The sequence below is a fragment of the Cydia strobilella genome, chromosome 14 (assembly GCF_947568885.1).
Source record: "Cydia strobilella chromosome 14, ilCydStro3.1, whole genome shotgun sequence".
NCBI lineage: Eukaryota > Metazoa > Arthropoda > Insecta > Lepidoptera > Tortricidae > Cydia > Cydia strobilella.
The window spans coordinates 5,211,770-5,225,023 of record NC_086054.1 but is presented as its reverse complement, the minus strand read 5'-3'; the positions used below and the strand labels follow the sequence as shown (position 1 = coordinate 5,225,023).

At 39.0% G+C, this 13,254-nt stretch overlaps 2 protein-coding genes across 3 annotated transcripts; one reads left to right on the top strand and one right to left on the bottom strand.

Moving 5' to 3' along the window:
- The first annotated feature begins 150 nt into the window (after window positions 1-150).
- LOC134747078 (ubiquitin-fold modifier 1) lies at window positions 151-4,160 on the top strand. 2 transcript variants are annotated; one of them, XM_063681644.1, is made up of 4 exons: window positions 151-286; window positions 360-416; window positions 3,090-3,220; window positions 3,790-4,160. In XM_063681644.1, coding segments are annotated over exons 1-4 (264 nt in total). In that variant the 5' UTR covers window positions 151-284; the 3' UTR covers window positions 3,864-4,160. The 2 variants fall into 2 exon arrangements, with proteins under 2 accessions (XP_063537714.1, XP_063537713.1); XM_063681643.1 differs by lacking the exons at window positions 3,090-3,220; window positions 3,790-4,160 and adding an exon at window positions 527-1,539 and having other exon boundaries at window positions 208-286.
- A 543-nt stretch (window positions 4,161-4,703) lies between these two features.
- On the bottom strand, window positions 4,704-12,841 carry LOC134747113 (GDP-Man:Man(3)GlcNAc(2)-PP-Dol alpha-1,2-mannosyltransferase). Its single transcript, XM_063681690.1, has 10 exons — window positions 12,712-12,841; window positions 12,102-12,329; window positions 11,557-11,676; window positions 11,249-11,361; window positions 9,973-10,190; window positions 9,059-9,181; window positions 8,414-8,575; window positions 7,441-7,639; window positions 7,063-7,258; window positions 4,704-6,073 (listed from the first exon to the last, which is right to left on the bottom strand). Exons 1-10 carry the CDS (start codon window positions 12,729-12,731, stop codon window positions 5,989-5,991), a joined length of 1,464 nt encoding a protein of 487 aa, XP_063537760.1. The 5' UTR covers window positions 12,732-12,841; the 3' UTR covers window positions 4,704-5,988.
- Window positions 12,842-13,254: the final 413 nt, after the last annotated feature.

The following is a 13,254-nucleotide window of genomic DNA, read 5'->3' as shown; positions in this document are numbered from 1 at the left end:
ATAAAAAAATAAATTTGATCTATCATATCTAATTTCTAATACAAAATCAATCGTAATATATTTTAACAACAACAATTCCTTTTATCAGTTTTACCAACATCAAACGGCTTTCTAAAAAAAGTTGATCCGTTGACGTATGACGTTTTATGTAAACGTCACTAACGTCACTTGTCTGCTTACTTCATACTTGTATTACTTATTACTTGTCTGCCTTGAGTGAGTCGAATCGTGTTTCCTAGATTTCTTGAACTCTTTCTAAATAAATAACTTCAGATTCTTTCAAAATGTACGTATATCAAACTATTTTTAACTTAGCCTAGTTGTATAGGTTTGTCATTGACATTTTCTTTTGTTTTCAGGTCGAAAGTGAGTTTTAAGATTACGCTGACTTCGGATCCGAAATTACCTTTTAAAGTGTAAGTTTTTACTTTAATCTGTCTATGTTATGTCCTTGCTCATTTGCGAAGTAACTTCACGCAGTCAGTGCCTTGATTTATCTCAAACTAGTTTCAATTTGTTTTAACAGATGCTGACGCTGCTGTGCTGAAGTTACTTCGCATAGCTATGGACGTGGTCGCTAAGCAATTCATCGGCCTTTTCCAAGATTTTCTCCAACTCTGCCAAGTTCACGACTGGCCTAACAATAACACATCTGAAACAGAAATTAAAAATGCATTCCTTGTAGCCCATCACATAGAAAAATGTCTAGATAAATTTCAAAGAAGAAATATGATCAGTGACGTCCTGTCCATATTGAATAATGAACTTGATATGTCAACCATGGTGCTCAAAAACTGTTTTGCAGATCCACCAAAATACATATTAAAGAAAATTATAACTTCCAATACTAAAATAACACAAATGGATTTAGGTTTCAAAATATTTCTTCAAAATTTCTCAGAGGATAGATTGGAGAAATGCTTGTCTGAGCTAATGTTAGAAGCAGCATCAAAGGAGACTCTTCTTAGAAACTTATCTGTTGAAATGTCAAGAGACAAAATAATGCAGTTCAAAAGTAATATTCTATTGAATGAACTCAACAACTGCGAAGATCCTAAGGAACCTTTTATTACTATGCTAGATAGTTGCTCTCAAGATACAGTTGATTTATTAGTCTTAAGTTTAATAAATAAGGAGCTAAAGTACAATAACGCTGTTAACAATATTATTAACACACTAATAACAATTATGTCAAAACGAAATCACAATTACAAGCAATTCTGGAAATGTTTAATCAAGGTTGATGAGAAACAGTTTATACAATTATGTTTAGAGCATGCTGATTTGTGTAAAATGATTGTAAAGGCTCTATTAGACTGTGGGAAGTTGCTGAAAGAGAATATGTCATCGGAATTCTTTTACATAGATTTGACATTTTCTGAGCTAGTGGGTGTGGTGCAGAGGTTGTGCAAAGATCAGTGTTTAAGATTAGAGTTTGAAGACATAGTTAGGAGCAGTTCTGATGATTGGACGTTTTGGGAGAACATGTTGCCATCATGAAAAATTATTGTTTAATTTTTTTTAATACACATTTTTATAGTAACACATTTTTATTATTTTTGCCTAACCTTTTCCTCACGATTATTCAGAAGCCCGCTCCAGACTACGCGGCGCGAGTGTGGAGGGGGCTAGACAAGTTGGAGATAATTTGTGGCTTTCCGTCAGTGAAGGGTACTTATGCTTAATCTGCAATAAGAACGTTTGTAACAGAATTTCTTTTGGAATTTCAGATGAAATCATCATTGCACTTGAAGCATAAGGACCCTTCTGTGCTGGAAAGCCACATTTTATTTCACATTTAAATAATTTGCTATTTACTGTCATGATGATGATGCACCAAGGAAGCCTTAAAAAACTACAGTGCGACATAAAATAGTAGAAATTAAAAAAGGGCGCCACTTTCTACGCATCTCACATTTTTGACGTAATGGCAACAATTTAGTATGAATTTTTTTTAGTTCATTTTTATGTCGCACTGTGCATTTCATAAAGACCTGTAATCTCTATTTGCCTCTCTTTTTAACAATCATAGTTTTTGCTAAAAACTTAAGAACAATGAATACAGACTACAGGCGTTTTATAAACCACTATCAGTCTTCTCCACTGTAGACTTGAAAGTTGATTTGCAGTGTTTAGGAGTACCACAATGGATTACTGTGACATAAAAGCATATTGCTTGTGTCAGCGCGACCTAACATGTATTTTTCTACTCGTCGAGTATAATCTGTGTATTACGACTTCATATGCAACACTACAACCTTACTCTTTTCAACGTTGGATAGTCTATGGCACTCCGACTCAAGCATAAGAATTTTATCGATACGGTTTAGTCAATTATAAAAATTTTGAAAATAGAACTTCATACATTTCAGTAAAATATTTCTTGTTTAAGGAGACTCGATTCAATGCAAATTAGCCTACTTAAACACGCTGCTGCGTCGTATCTGCTTTGTGATTGGTTGGCCAACAATTGCTTCATAAGTCATAAACGCGCATGTGACACCCTTCATATAGCAACATCCATATCCTACGAAAACCGCTTAGCGTTGCTTGTTAGTCTCCATAGGCTACGGTGGCCAAAATCGAGAAAAAACTGACTTAAAATTGAATTTAGCGCGGAGCAGGTACCAGGGTCTCATGAGTTACGAGGAGGTGTCGTTGACCAACCCGCCGGGGGCACCGGGCCCGGCGGCCGGTGCGCGTACGAGTATGAAGTATGAAGGTATCGCGAGCCGCGGCAGCTCGCGTATCTTAGCTGTATACTTTTGGTTTGTTTACTTAAGTATATGATTCTACTAGTTGAAAGTATTATTTTTTTGTCTCGTAGAAAAAGTATTGTATACAATAGTGATATAATCAAGCTTTTCAATCTCGTACCTTAACTTAAGCAACTCAGCAAGCTTCGTTGCTTAAACACGGTACTCGACTGAAAAGCTCTCTATTATATCACGATTGTATAAAATACTAATATAGGCAGGCATTTAGAGAATATATGTTCTTATTGTATCACACTTAAGGTGTTTCACTTACTACTCCCTGCCACTGCTCGAAACAATATAACAAGATCAATTTTGTTATTTGACTTGCAGGTTGAGCGTGCCGGAAGCGACTCCATTCACAGCAGTACTCAAATTCGCGGCCGAAGAGTTCCGCGTGGAGCCGGCCACCAGCGCCATCATCACTGACGACGGCATCGGCATCAACCCCCAGCAGACCGCCGGTAAGCCTCCTCCTAGGAGGAGTAGGAAACTATACTGAAGAGTTGTAGAGCTGGCCACCAGCGTCATCATCACTGACGACGGCATCGGCATCAACCCCCAGCAGACCGCCAGTAAGTCTCCTCCTAGGAGGAGTAGAACACTACACTGAAGTGTTACAGAGCCGGCCACCAGCGCCATCATCACTGACGATGGCATCGGCATCAACCCCCAGCAGACCGCTGGTAAGCCTCCTCCCCCTAGGAGGAGTAGGAGACTACACTGAAGTGTTCTAGAGCCAGCCACCAGCGGCATCATCACTGACGACGGCATCGGCATCAACCCCCAGCAGACCGCCGGTAAGCCTCCTCCTCCTGACGAAAACGTTTCCGGTACACGAAAACGTTACGGCGCGTTACAGCGTTACAGGGGGGGAGAGGGGTCTAAAATCTTCGGAATTTGCGTTACGTAATATTTGAACGCCAGCTAAAACTTACATCGGTATAGCATCTGCTATACCTAATGGGACAGATTTGTATTTTGTATTCGTACCAATAAATAAATGATTGATCTATGTTTTTTTTTTTTTCAGGTAACGTGTTCCTGAAGCACGGCTCCGAACTGCGACTGATCCCTCGAGATCGGGTGGGTCACATATCCACATAAACATTCCACGATTACGCTATTTCCCATTCGCTTCATACAACTGATTTACTTTCTCTGTATTGTAGTCACATGTAATTGCTCAGTTGTAAATCTTGCAACGAAATAAGGTATATCCATGAACAGTTCAATGTAATGCTGTTAGTACAGTCGCCATCAGATATATCGGAGAGGCCAAGGTGCTCACAAATATCTGAATACGCTTCTATTGTCAAGGCGTTAGAGTGCGTGTTCAGATATTTATGAGCACCTCGGCCTCTCCGATATATCTGATGGCGACTGTACCAAGTACCTACTGCTGATGCTGATAGACATCGAAAAATACACAGCCCTACAACTCGTATGTATTTGCAATGAGGGCTAACGCGTTTGAATTCGCCGCTAGGGGCGCTAGTGTAGATGGTGGTCTTTTCCATAGTTCGAAATGTCACTTGTCACTTCAATGACTGACAGCTGTTCTTTAGTCTTTTGGACCACCATCAACAGAGGCGCCAACTGGTGAGCAAAAAAACGATAGCCCTCATTCAACAAAAAAATCAAATTGTCAACGTATTCAAAAAATAATTTATTATTAATAAATACATAGTAGTACATACTTACTTTACACTTTGGCAGATATATTATTAGTACACGTACAGAAAAAGTGTCGTCTCTATTTATAAGATTTCAGTTGTAGTAGTCAGCAGTATGTTCTCTTTATATAACAATAAATTAAAAAAAAAAGTTGTATGAAACAAATGGTAAATACCCCTTTTAATTTTAAGCTTGTATTTTTTATAAACAAATATTACCGCTTAATATATAACAGATGTTTTCAATAAAAGCAAAAAATACTTTGGCATGTTTTATTTAAAAACTTAATTACACTTAAAATTAGTGGAACATTTCATAAAAGATAAGTATTACTATTTGATGCTTAGCACTGGAAATAGTGAATTTTGAGTGTATTTATCTCTTTCTAAACTTAGCAAACGTGAGCAAACCATATAATAGGTACGTTTTTTTATCTACTCACTCAAAACGCATTTGACTTGATTAGTATAAACTAAAATGACTATACATACAATGTGTAACAAAAATAGTGGCGCGGCTACAGCCCAAAAACCTTCGTGCCGTACATTATGCCTCCTCAGCACTATCGGCGATGATCGTTGATAGTATCATCGTGAAGATCATCGTGTAAGCATCCACATGATCGCCTGACCCGGCACCCACAACGCATTCCCTTTGATGCGTGCCCAAAAAACCGACAACTCACGGGTAGCAGGCGATGACAGATGATGACAGGCGGGGACTGCCGAGTATGCTCTCTCCAGGGCCGGATCTAGGGTAGAGCGAGTGGAGCGGCCGCTCTAGGCGCCGGATGGCAAGGGGGGCGCCAAAATGGCAAATGAGAAAAAAAAGGGTAAAAGCTAACGGTAGGCTAGGTAGTAGCATAGAGTAACTTATACTAGAGCGGTACTGTCATAGTAAATTCACTGCCATCTGTCGACACACTTTAAAACTAAAAATGAAGATTTATAAAAATACGATAAAATGTATTTAAATATGGATAAATGATTTTTTTTATTTGCATTAATTATTTTTATGATTTTGACCCATGTTCTTTCACTGATATGCGTTAAAATTGATAACAAACGAAACCGTCAACGCCATCTATACGACAGTAGGCCAAAGCTAGTAGCGCCCTCTGAATGAGAATCAAATTTTCTTGATTTTCGAGGCACGTTTTTTCCTTAGACTGTATCCATCTATTTCGGAGTTATATCTATCTTTTGGTAGTACACCAAAGTTTGGTAGTAGGTAGGGTGTAGGGTAGGTTTAACGAAGGGCGCCAAAACCCCATTTCGCTCTACCCTGATCAAGGACTCGGGCCGGCACTGGCTCTCTCTACACTATCGTGTCCACCAGTCATCGTCTATCATCGCCGATAGTGTAGACTGTAGAGGAGCCACGTGTGCGGTGCGTCATCGCGAATGTTGTCGTAATGGCTGCTCTACACTATCAGTGATGATAGATGATGCTTGCACGATGATCTTGCCGATATTATCAACGATCATCGCCGATAGTCTAGAGGAAGCAGACGTGGCGTTCAAAAGTTTAAGTATCAGTAATTATATTCATAATTCTACGAATGGAGCTTCATAAGAGGTTCTGCCACCCGAAGGAAGGTCTTCTCAAACTCCAAAGTGGAGAAACGATCGACAGATGCCCTGCAAAATAAAAAGAGTTTATTAGAAAATATTTATCACCCAGTAAAATGCAAAGTTTGTTTTCCTTAGGGCTTATTGCGTCTCACATTTTGCTTAATGAGAGAGTGAGACGCAATGACATTGGACAAATCAATTGAACAGATGGAATACCATCCTTAGATGTTAAACATACTTTGTTTCTTATACTAAAACAATCTTGGGACCTCAAGGTTTGGAAAATATTCCTATGAAGCAACTAATTTCAGCTACCCAACTACCAAGATCCGAGTTTTTCAAATTATTGTTATACTAGAATTAAACAGCATTTTTTTTTAATATTTACGAAATCCTATCTCCAGTTTATTTCCTTCGGCCGATTAAGTTGGCCAACGTAACGTATAGCAGCGATGGACATATGGTACGCACCGCATATTAGAGGAAGATAAAGAGACAAAGCCTGCTTCCATATATTCTGTCACAAAAGTGTTAGCCACAAAAACCTCAGTAACACAATAAGTTAAGTTCGTCTTTCGTCTAAGTATAGGCACTAACCGACGGGCGACGGCGCGGGCAATGGCCCGCGTACTCATCAGCCTCAGAGCATAGGAAGCGATGAAGAGGATATGATAGAAAGAAAGCCTGCTGCGATATATTCTGCCTCTCACAAGCCAAAGCCACAGCATGGGCTTGTGCACAAATCACGCGAGGTTTTTTCGGCTACTTTACGACCTCCCCCCCTTCCTAGCCCTTGGTGATATTTGGTGAGGTTCTTGGCTAAACCCCCCCACATAACCTCACGTATATTTTCTTTCATTCGACCTAATTGTAAGATAAATAGTAATAGTGTTGTAAATCTTGTTTATTTTTTTATGTATACCTTCTTGTATCTACTCGTGTGGTAGATATTTTTTCTTAGTTTCGTTCACTGTAGAAAAACGCTGCCTGACCCCACCCCCCTCACCCCTATCGAACCTCGCGTGATTTGTGCACAAGCCCCATGTAGTACTTACCGTGCAGCGTCTATGATTCGCTGTCGCTCCTCAGGCGCTAGAGCTATGACTTCAAGTATGGCGCGAGCGTACTCATCGGCCTCAGAGCACAGGAAGCCGGTTCGACTAGTGTCAGTTGTTTCGACGATGTCGGCGAGGGGACCGCCGGACCGGTGCGCGATGGTGATCAGACCTGCTGCCATCAGTTCTACTACACCTGGAAAGAGACATGAATTATTCCTAAGGCGCAGTCTACAGTGCAAACTTTATCAAAAAATGGTTTTTGAAGACCCTTATTCGTTTCGAAAGATCTAACGATACCCCACGCGTTCACGACGAACTGGACGCTGTTCTCGAGAGACAGATGCTTGGCCAAATCTTTGAGGTTTTGTTACTTACTGATTCCAAAATGCTCGTTCCACATAGCATGCAGCCCTATGCTGCACGTCTGGTACAACTGCAGCAGCTGCGCGTAGGGAGCGTTCACGACGAACTGGACGCTGCTCTCGAGAGACAGATGCTTGGCCAAATCTTTGAGGTTTTGGACACGCTCCTCGTCTTCTGCGTTACGACACGCGCCGGCGAATACCAGCTTAACCTAGAATTTAAGACGTATTCCATTACGCCCACCGAGGGTTCCGTGCATAAAAATACTTGGCCAAATCTTTGAGGTTTTGGACACGCTCCTCGTCTTCTGCGTTACGACACGCGCCGGCGAATACCAGCTTAACCTAGAATTTAAGACGTATTCCATTACGCCCACCGAGGGTTCCGTGCATAAAAATATACTGCTTTTAGATTGTTTGTATTCTGTACAAATTAGTAAAAGTTTAAAAAGATTTGGTATATGTATACCCATACAATTATGAGCGCGCATACGTAATACCGTTGCAGCTTGCTTAACCTCGATGATTGGTTACGTAATTTAAATAAAGACTATATATTTTATGATTTAATTACAAATGTATAGCTTTCAGATTTTTCCCTTTACTTGTATTATAACTATTATAAGGCTTAGAACGCACTGCGATTAATATCTTGCGGTTTTAGTCTTGCAACTGCGTGTGCGTAAGCATGCCGTAAGTTACACATTTTGCGGTTCTGAAACTGCAAGAAATTAATCACAGTGCGTTCTAAGCCTAAGATGGATTGCCAAACCAATTTTTTAACAAGCAGATACGTCTGCGAGCGATACTACAAATTTTTATTGGAGAAAATGGCAAAAATTACGCTTCCGGCAACATACCGATTGCCAAATTTCATAGTTCTAGTCAATTTTCGTATTTTGCGGTAGGCCCTGTAAACTGCGACACGGATAGTATCCGGATCGGATCCGTATCGGAACCGTGTCTAGCGAATAATCAAGTATTACCTTGTGCCAAAGGACTTCGTTCTTAACCAGCAGATTTCTTAACTCGTATATAGCTTGTAGCATGAGCGGATGATCCTTCTCGGGTCTGAACTGCGCCACAGACAGTATCCGGATCGGATCCGTGTCTTTGACTAGAGATCGTAGCTGCTTCAGCTCTGTTACCTATACAGTCAAAACAAATTATTATATTATGAACATGATAGAAACATTCGTATAAGCTTTGGTAATTAAGGTACTTAATAGTATTTCATACTATGACTTATTCTGTGCTTAAGGGCGCTCTCATTTTAAAACGACTAGCTAGATTGCTCTGAAACTTTGTACTTACAATAGGATATAAGGTATATCTATGTCTGTTATTAGTTTATGTGGCTTCAGAAACCATAGTTAAAAAAATACAGTGAATTTAAGTTTTTTATACAAAACTTGTTATTGCTTTATTTCGTTTGTTTTATAAACTGGAGCTATTATAAACTAATTTCTGACCTAGAATAATAATAATAATTATAATTCATGTCATTGTATGTGCAAAGTTTCATTACAATCCAACACGTAGTTAACGTAGTTAAAATGAGAGCGGAACTACGTTTGTATGGGAAGGTGCAATTCGCTGAGCTTGCCGGGGACTCTTAAGAAAACCCTTACTTCGCAAGGTGGATAGACTCGGTGCGTCTTGAAGGGCGAGTCCCACAAGTCGTTGATGTGGTCCTCCGTCCATGTCCCGTTCACCATCACCACGTCAGCGCAGCGCCCCACGATCCCATACAGCTGGAAATAGAAACTTCTTGTTTATGAATTAACCTCTAGCGTCCCATCGTCCTAATACTAGTACTAATTTGCAACTTGCACAATTGCACATCATCACAAAACATTGATCTCATTATAAGGAATTGGTTTCTAAAGGCTTTCATGATGTATTTCTGTTAAGCTTGCCAACCACATCATAAGAGGAGTGTCTTTCCAAAAGGGTTTTCAAAACCCTTTTGAAAAGACACTCCTCATAAAACTCTTAAGCTAACGTCCAAAAATCAACGCCCTATTTCTTAAAAATCGATAATCAATGTTTCACCGCGATTCGTATCATTGATTACAATGATACGAATCGCGGTGAATGGGATTACCCAGTATAAATACTGCTAAAGCTACTTGCTATTATATTTATAAGATATATTACTCAAACTACTGAGTTTATTAGAAACATTTGTTGGTACCTTATATAGGTTGGCGCTTACGCTGTTATTAACAACGCTACAATACTAAATGCGGTGTTCGGTGACGTAAGCGCCAACCGCCATAAGGTACTGTGGAACGTCACATTTCTCTATACCAATCATTCTCACCTAGGGCTCCGCAAAGCCTCTGTTGGGGCTCCGCCAGAATACTTGTAATAATAAGGAAAAAACCAGCTCTCCTATTAGGTATATCTGGTGTAGACGTAAAGTGACGAAAGGTTTTATTTTATTTCGGGGCCGTCAAATATTTCGCTTTCCAAAAGGGTTCCGTCACCAAAAAAATTTGAGAACCGCTGCTCTATACAACTGAAATTTTAAATTACTAACCCAACCAAAAGCTTTATAGTATAACAGCTTGCACCAAGTGAACACAGGATTCCTGGCTATAATCCCCCTGTTATTGTAGGAGACGATTCGCTGCTGCACGCGCCGCATCATACTCTTAGTGATGATAGGGTAGTGGGTGTATGTGCCCACCGGGCATTGTGCTAGGTATCGGAAGATTGGATAGGTGAAGGCATACCCTGTTGTGTCTATGAAGATATCTGTAAAAAGAAAAAAAAACTTTGAATATGCAACAGCGAAGCCTAACGGCTATAAATCTATTTCCGACCTTTCTATTATTTTATTTTACTAGAATTAAAAATGTCTTCTAAGAACTAATAAAATTTATCTTATAAGCGCTGTACATTCCCCAAACATAGTAATAGTAATAGCCTTTATTTCATGCGTCTTTTTTACAATTACATAAAATTTCATATTGGTTTATTATTTGCATGTCGCTTGTGCGGAAAAGGCCTCCCCCAGTTTCTCCCATTCCTTCCTATCCTGTGCTGTTCTCCACCAGAATCTGTCGAAGTTCACTAGCTCGTCTCTCCATATTTTATTTGGTCTTTTTTGCTTTCTCGCTATTCCTATTGGTGACCATTCTGTGACACGTTTAGTCCACCGGTTATCCGTTGTTCGACATATATGGCCAGCCCAGGCCCATTTGATCTTTTTTATTGCGTATTTTATATCTTTTACTCCAGTTTTCTCTCTTATGACTTCGTTTCTGATTCTGTCCTTAATTTTAACTTTTAACATTGACCGTTCCATAGCTCTTTGAGAGATTTTCAGTTTATGAATATGTTTCTCAATGGGGCCCCAAACATAGACTACTATTATTAAACTTTTGTAATAATTGTGACGTTTTCAACCAAAAGGTACCACATTGTTGCTTGTCGATAAGGTTGATTTCTAATTAAGGCTACAGGGAAATAGCGCCTTACTGACAAGCGACAATAAGTACCCTTTTGGTTGAAAATGGCACAATTGATGATCAAACCAACTTCGATCGAACCATAAACCATAAGCACATAGTTGACAAGTTACGGGTTATGGATCACACATTCTTGTTGTCATTCATTAGCATAGGGGACTTCTGAGACTTGAGCCTAGGGGAGACTAAATCACGTAAATTATAAAACCATAATTAAATGGCAATAACTTTATAATTTAGAGGACCAAGTCTCCCCTAGGATCAAATGTCCCCAGTCTAGGTATATATGTAAGTGTCCCTAGTCCCTAGTGTTGTTTTGTCAATTATGAATATGAAGCTAACCTGGATTGAACTTCATGAAGGCCTCCAAGCCCATCACCATGGAGCCCAGGCTCTGCATCAGCAGTGTGAAGTAAGGGTATGAGCTTGCCTCTATTGCCCGTTTTGATACCAACCTTTGGACAGAAAGCAATTTTTAACTCAAAGTGCTAGACATTTTAGGGAATGCTTCATACTGGCAGTAAGAACATTTTAGGGAATGGAAGGGCAAACAAGTGTGAGGCCTGCCTGATGTTAAGCAGCCACTACAGCGTGTGGGCGCTTGCAACTCAAGTGGAGTTACATGTGCATTACCTACAAAATAAGATTACCTAATAAAGTTAAGTTTGCTTGCATCAACTTTGACATTAAATGTATTCTGCACTTTGTTGGCAATCGTCTGAGGCTCTGCCGTATCCACTGTGTAAATGTATATATTGGTGTCTGGGTATCTGTAAACAAATATAAGTTTTTAAGTCTTATTTATTGAATTAATAAACCAACTAACTTACACAACTAGGTACTTTAAAAAACCAATAACTTTACTTTGAAATTTTGCAAATCAATTTCAACAAAATGTTGTTGACAATATGTAGTTGAATATGACATTTTTGCCAAATCAGAGGACATTTTTGGTTGGTTGTTAATAATTCATCAACCTAATTGCATTCGAATTTAGAAATACACTAACCCCCTTATTCATAAACGTCTACTTAAGTTGTTGACAAGCCGCTAATAATCATTTGTCCCTTTCCGACGTATTGGTATGATGGAAAGGGACAAACGATTATTAGCGGCTTGTCAACTTTAGTAGACGTTTATGAATAAGGGGGTTAGTGGTTACCAAAAACAAAGTTGCATTTTGCATGGTTTTTACCTTGTCAAAATGGCCTTTATAGCCACCCATAGTACCCGCTCTCCACCACCCCCGGCATTACAATACGGGTGAAAGAACGCCAAGTTGGGCCCATCACGCAGCCTCCGCTGTTTCTTCCGCTCGTAGATTCGCATGTACCATGACGCGAAAATAAAGGCGCCCGGGATGATCACGAAGGCTCCGAACAGTAGCAACGTGAGAAAGAATAACGGGAGTACTACCAGTAAACTACAAAGATAGAAAAAAAACTATCATAAAACAATCCGAATATAGACTTAAAAAGGTGTAATGTTACATTATTGGTCTTAATAGGTCAGGTAATATTTCATGATATATTGAATTGATCGTTTTCATAAACATTTTGTAATGCCAGCACCACACTTCGCTGTATTTGGCAAATATTCGTGTTGCATCCCTTTTGTTTTGTACGTCAAAGGAAAGAGAAACAACACGAATATTTGCCAAATAAGGTGAAGTGTGGTGCCAGCATAAAACATAGGAAATAGCCGAAAGAAAATCACGTGAACTTTCATTTGTATACAAAAGCCGACATTATGTTTTTACAGTTTTTTTGTTATTATTTTAGTCAGTACATAACACAATGACTTACATAAAGACTTCGAAGAGCATTTTATTTTAATTAATAAATATAATTGTGAGTTTTTAGTTTTTAATTTACTAAATAAATATCTCTAAATACGACGACCAATCCACAAATGCCGTATGTAATTTGCTTTGCTGTCAAAATGCTGTCATTTCTGTCATGTAGACAAGCGTTCGGATACTATACAATATAGTACTAGCATTTAAAAAGCAATTTACTAAAAATTAATTAAAACTGGATTTATACCAAATTTATACAAAAAATAAATAAATAAATGTTTTGTGGTTTTCATAGTTTTATTTCAAAAAAATATATATTTTCGTTCTGATTTATCAGAACGCACTAAAATAATCCGTTCAGTAGTTTTTGAGTTTATCGCGAACCTACAGACATACAGACAGACAAACGCGGCGGGGGACTTGGCCAATGCCGGGTCGATGCTACCAGGCAGATGATAACTAGGTAATTCGCTGATAATGTTGATATTTGCATTAAAAATATTTTATCAAGAAAATAATAATTTATCAAACAGTAGTCCATGGATAACAA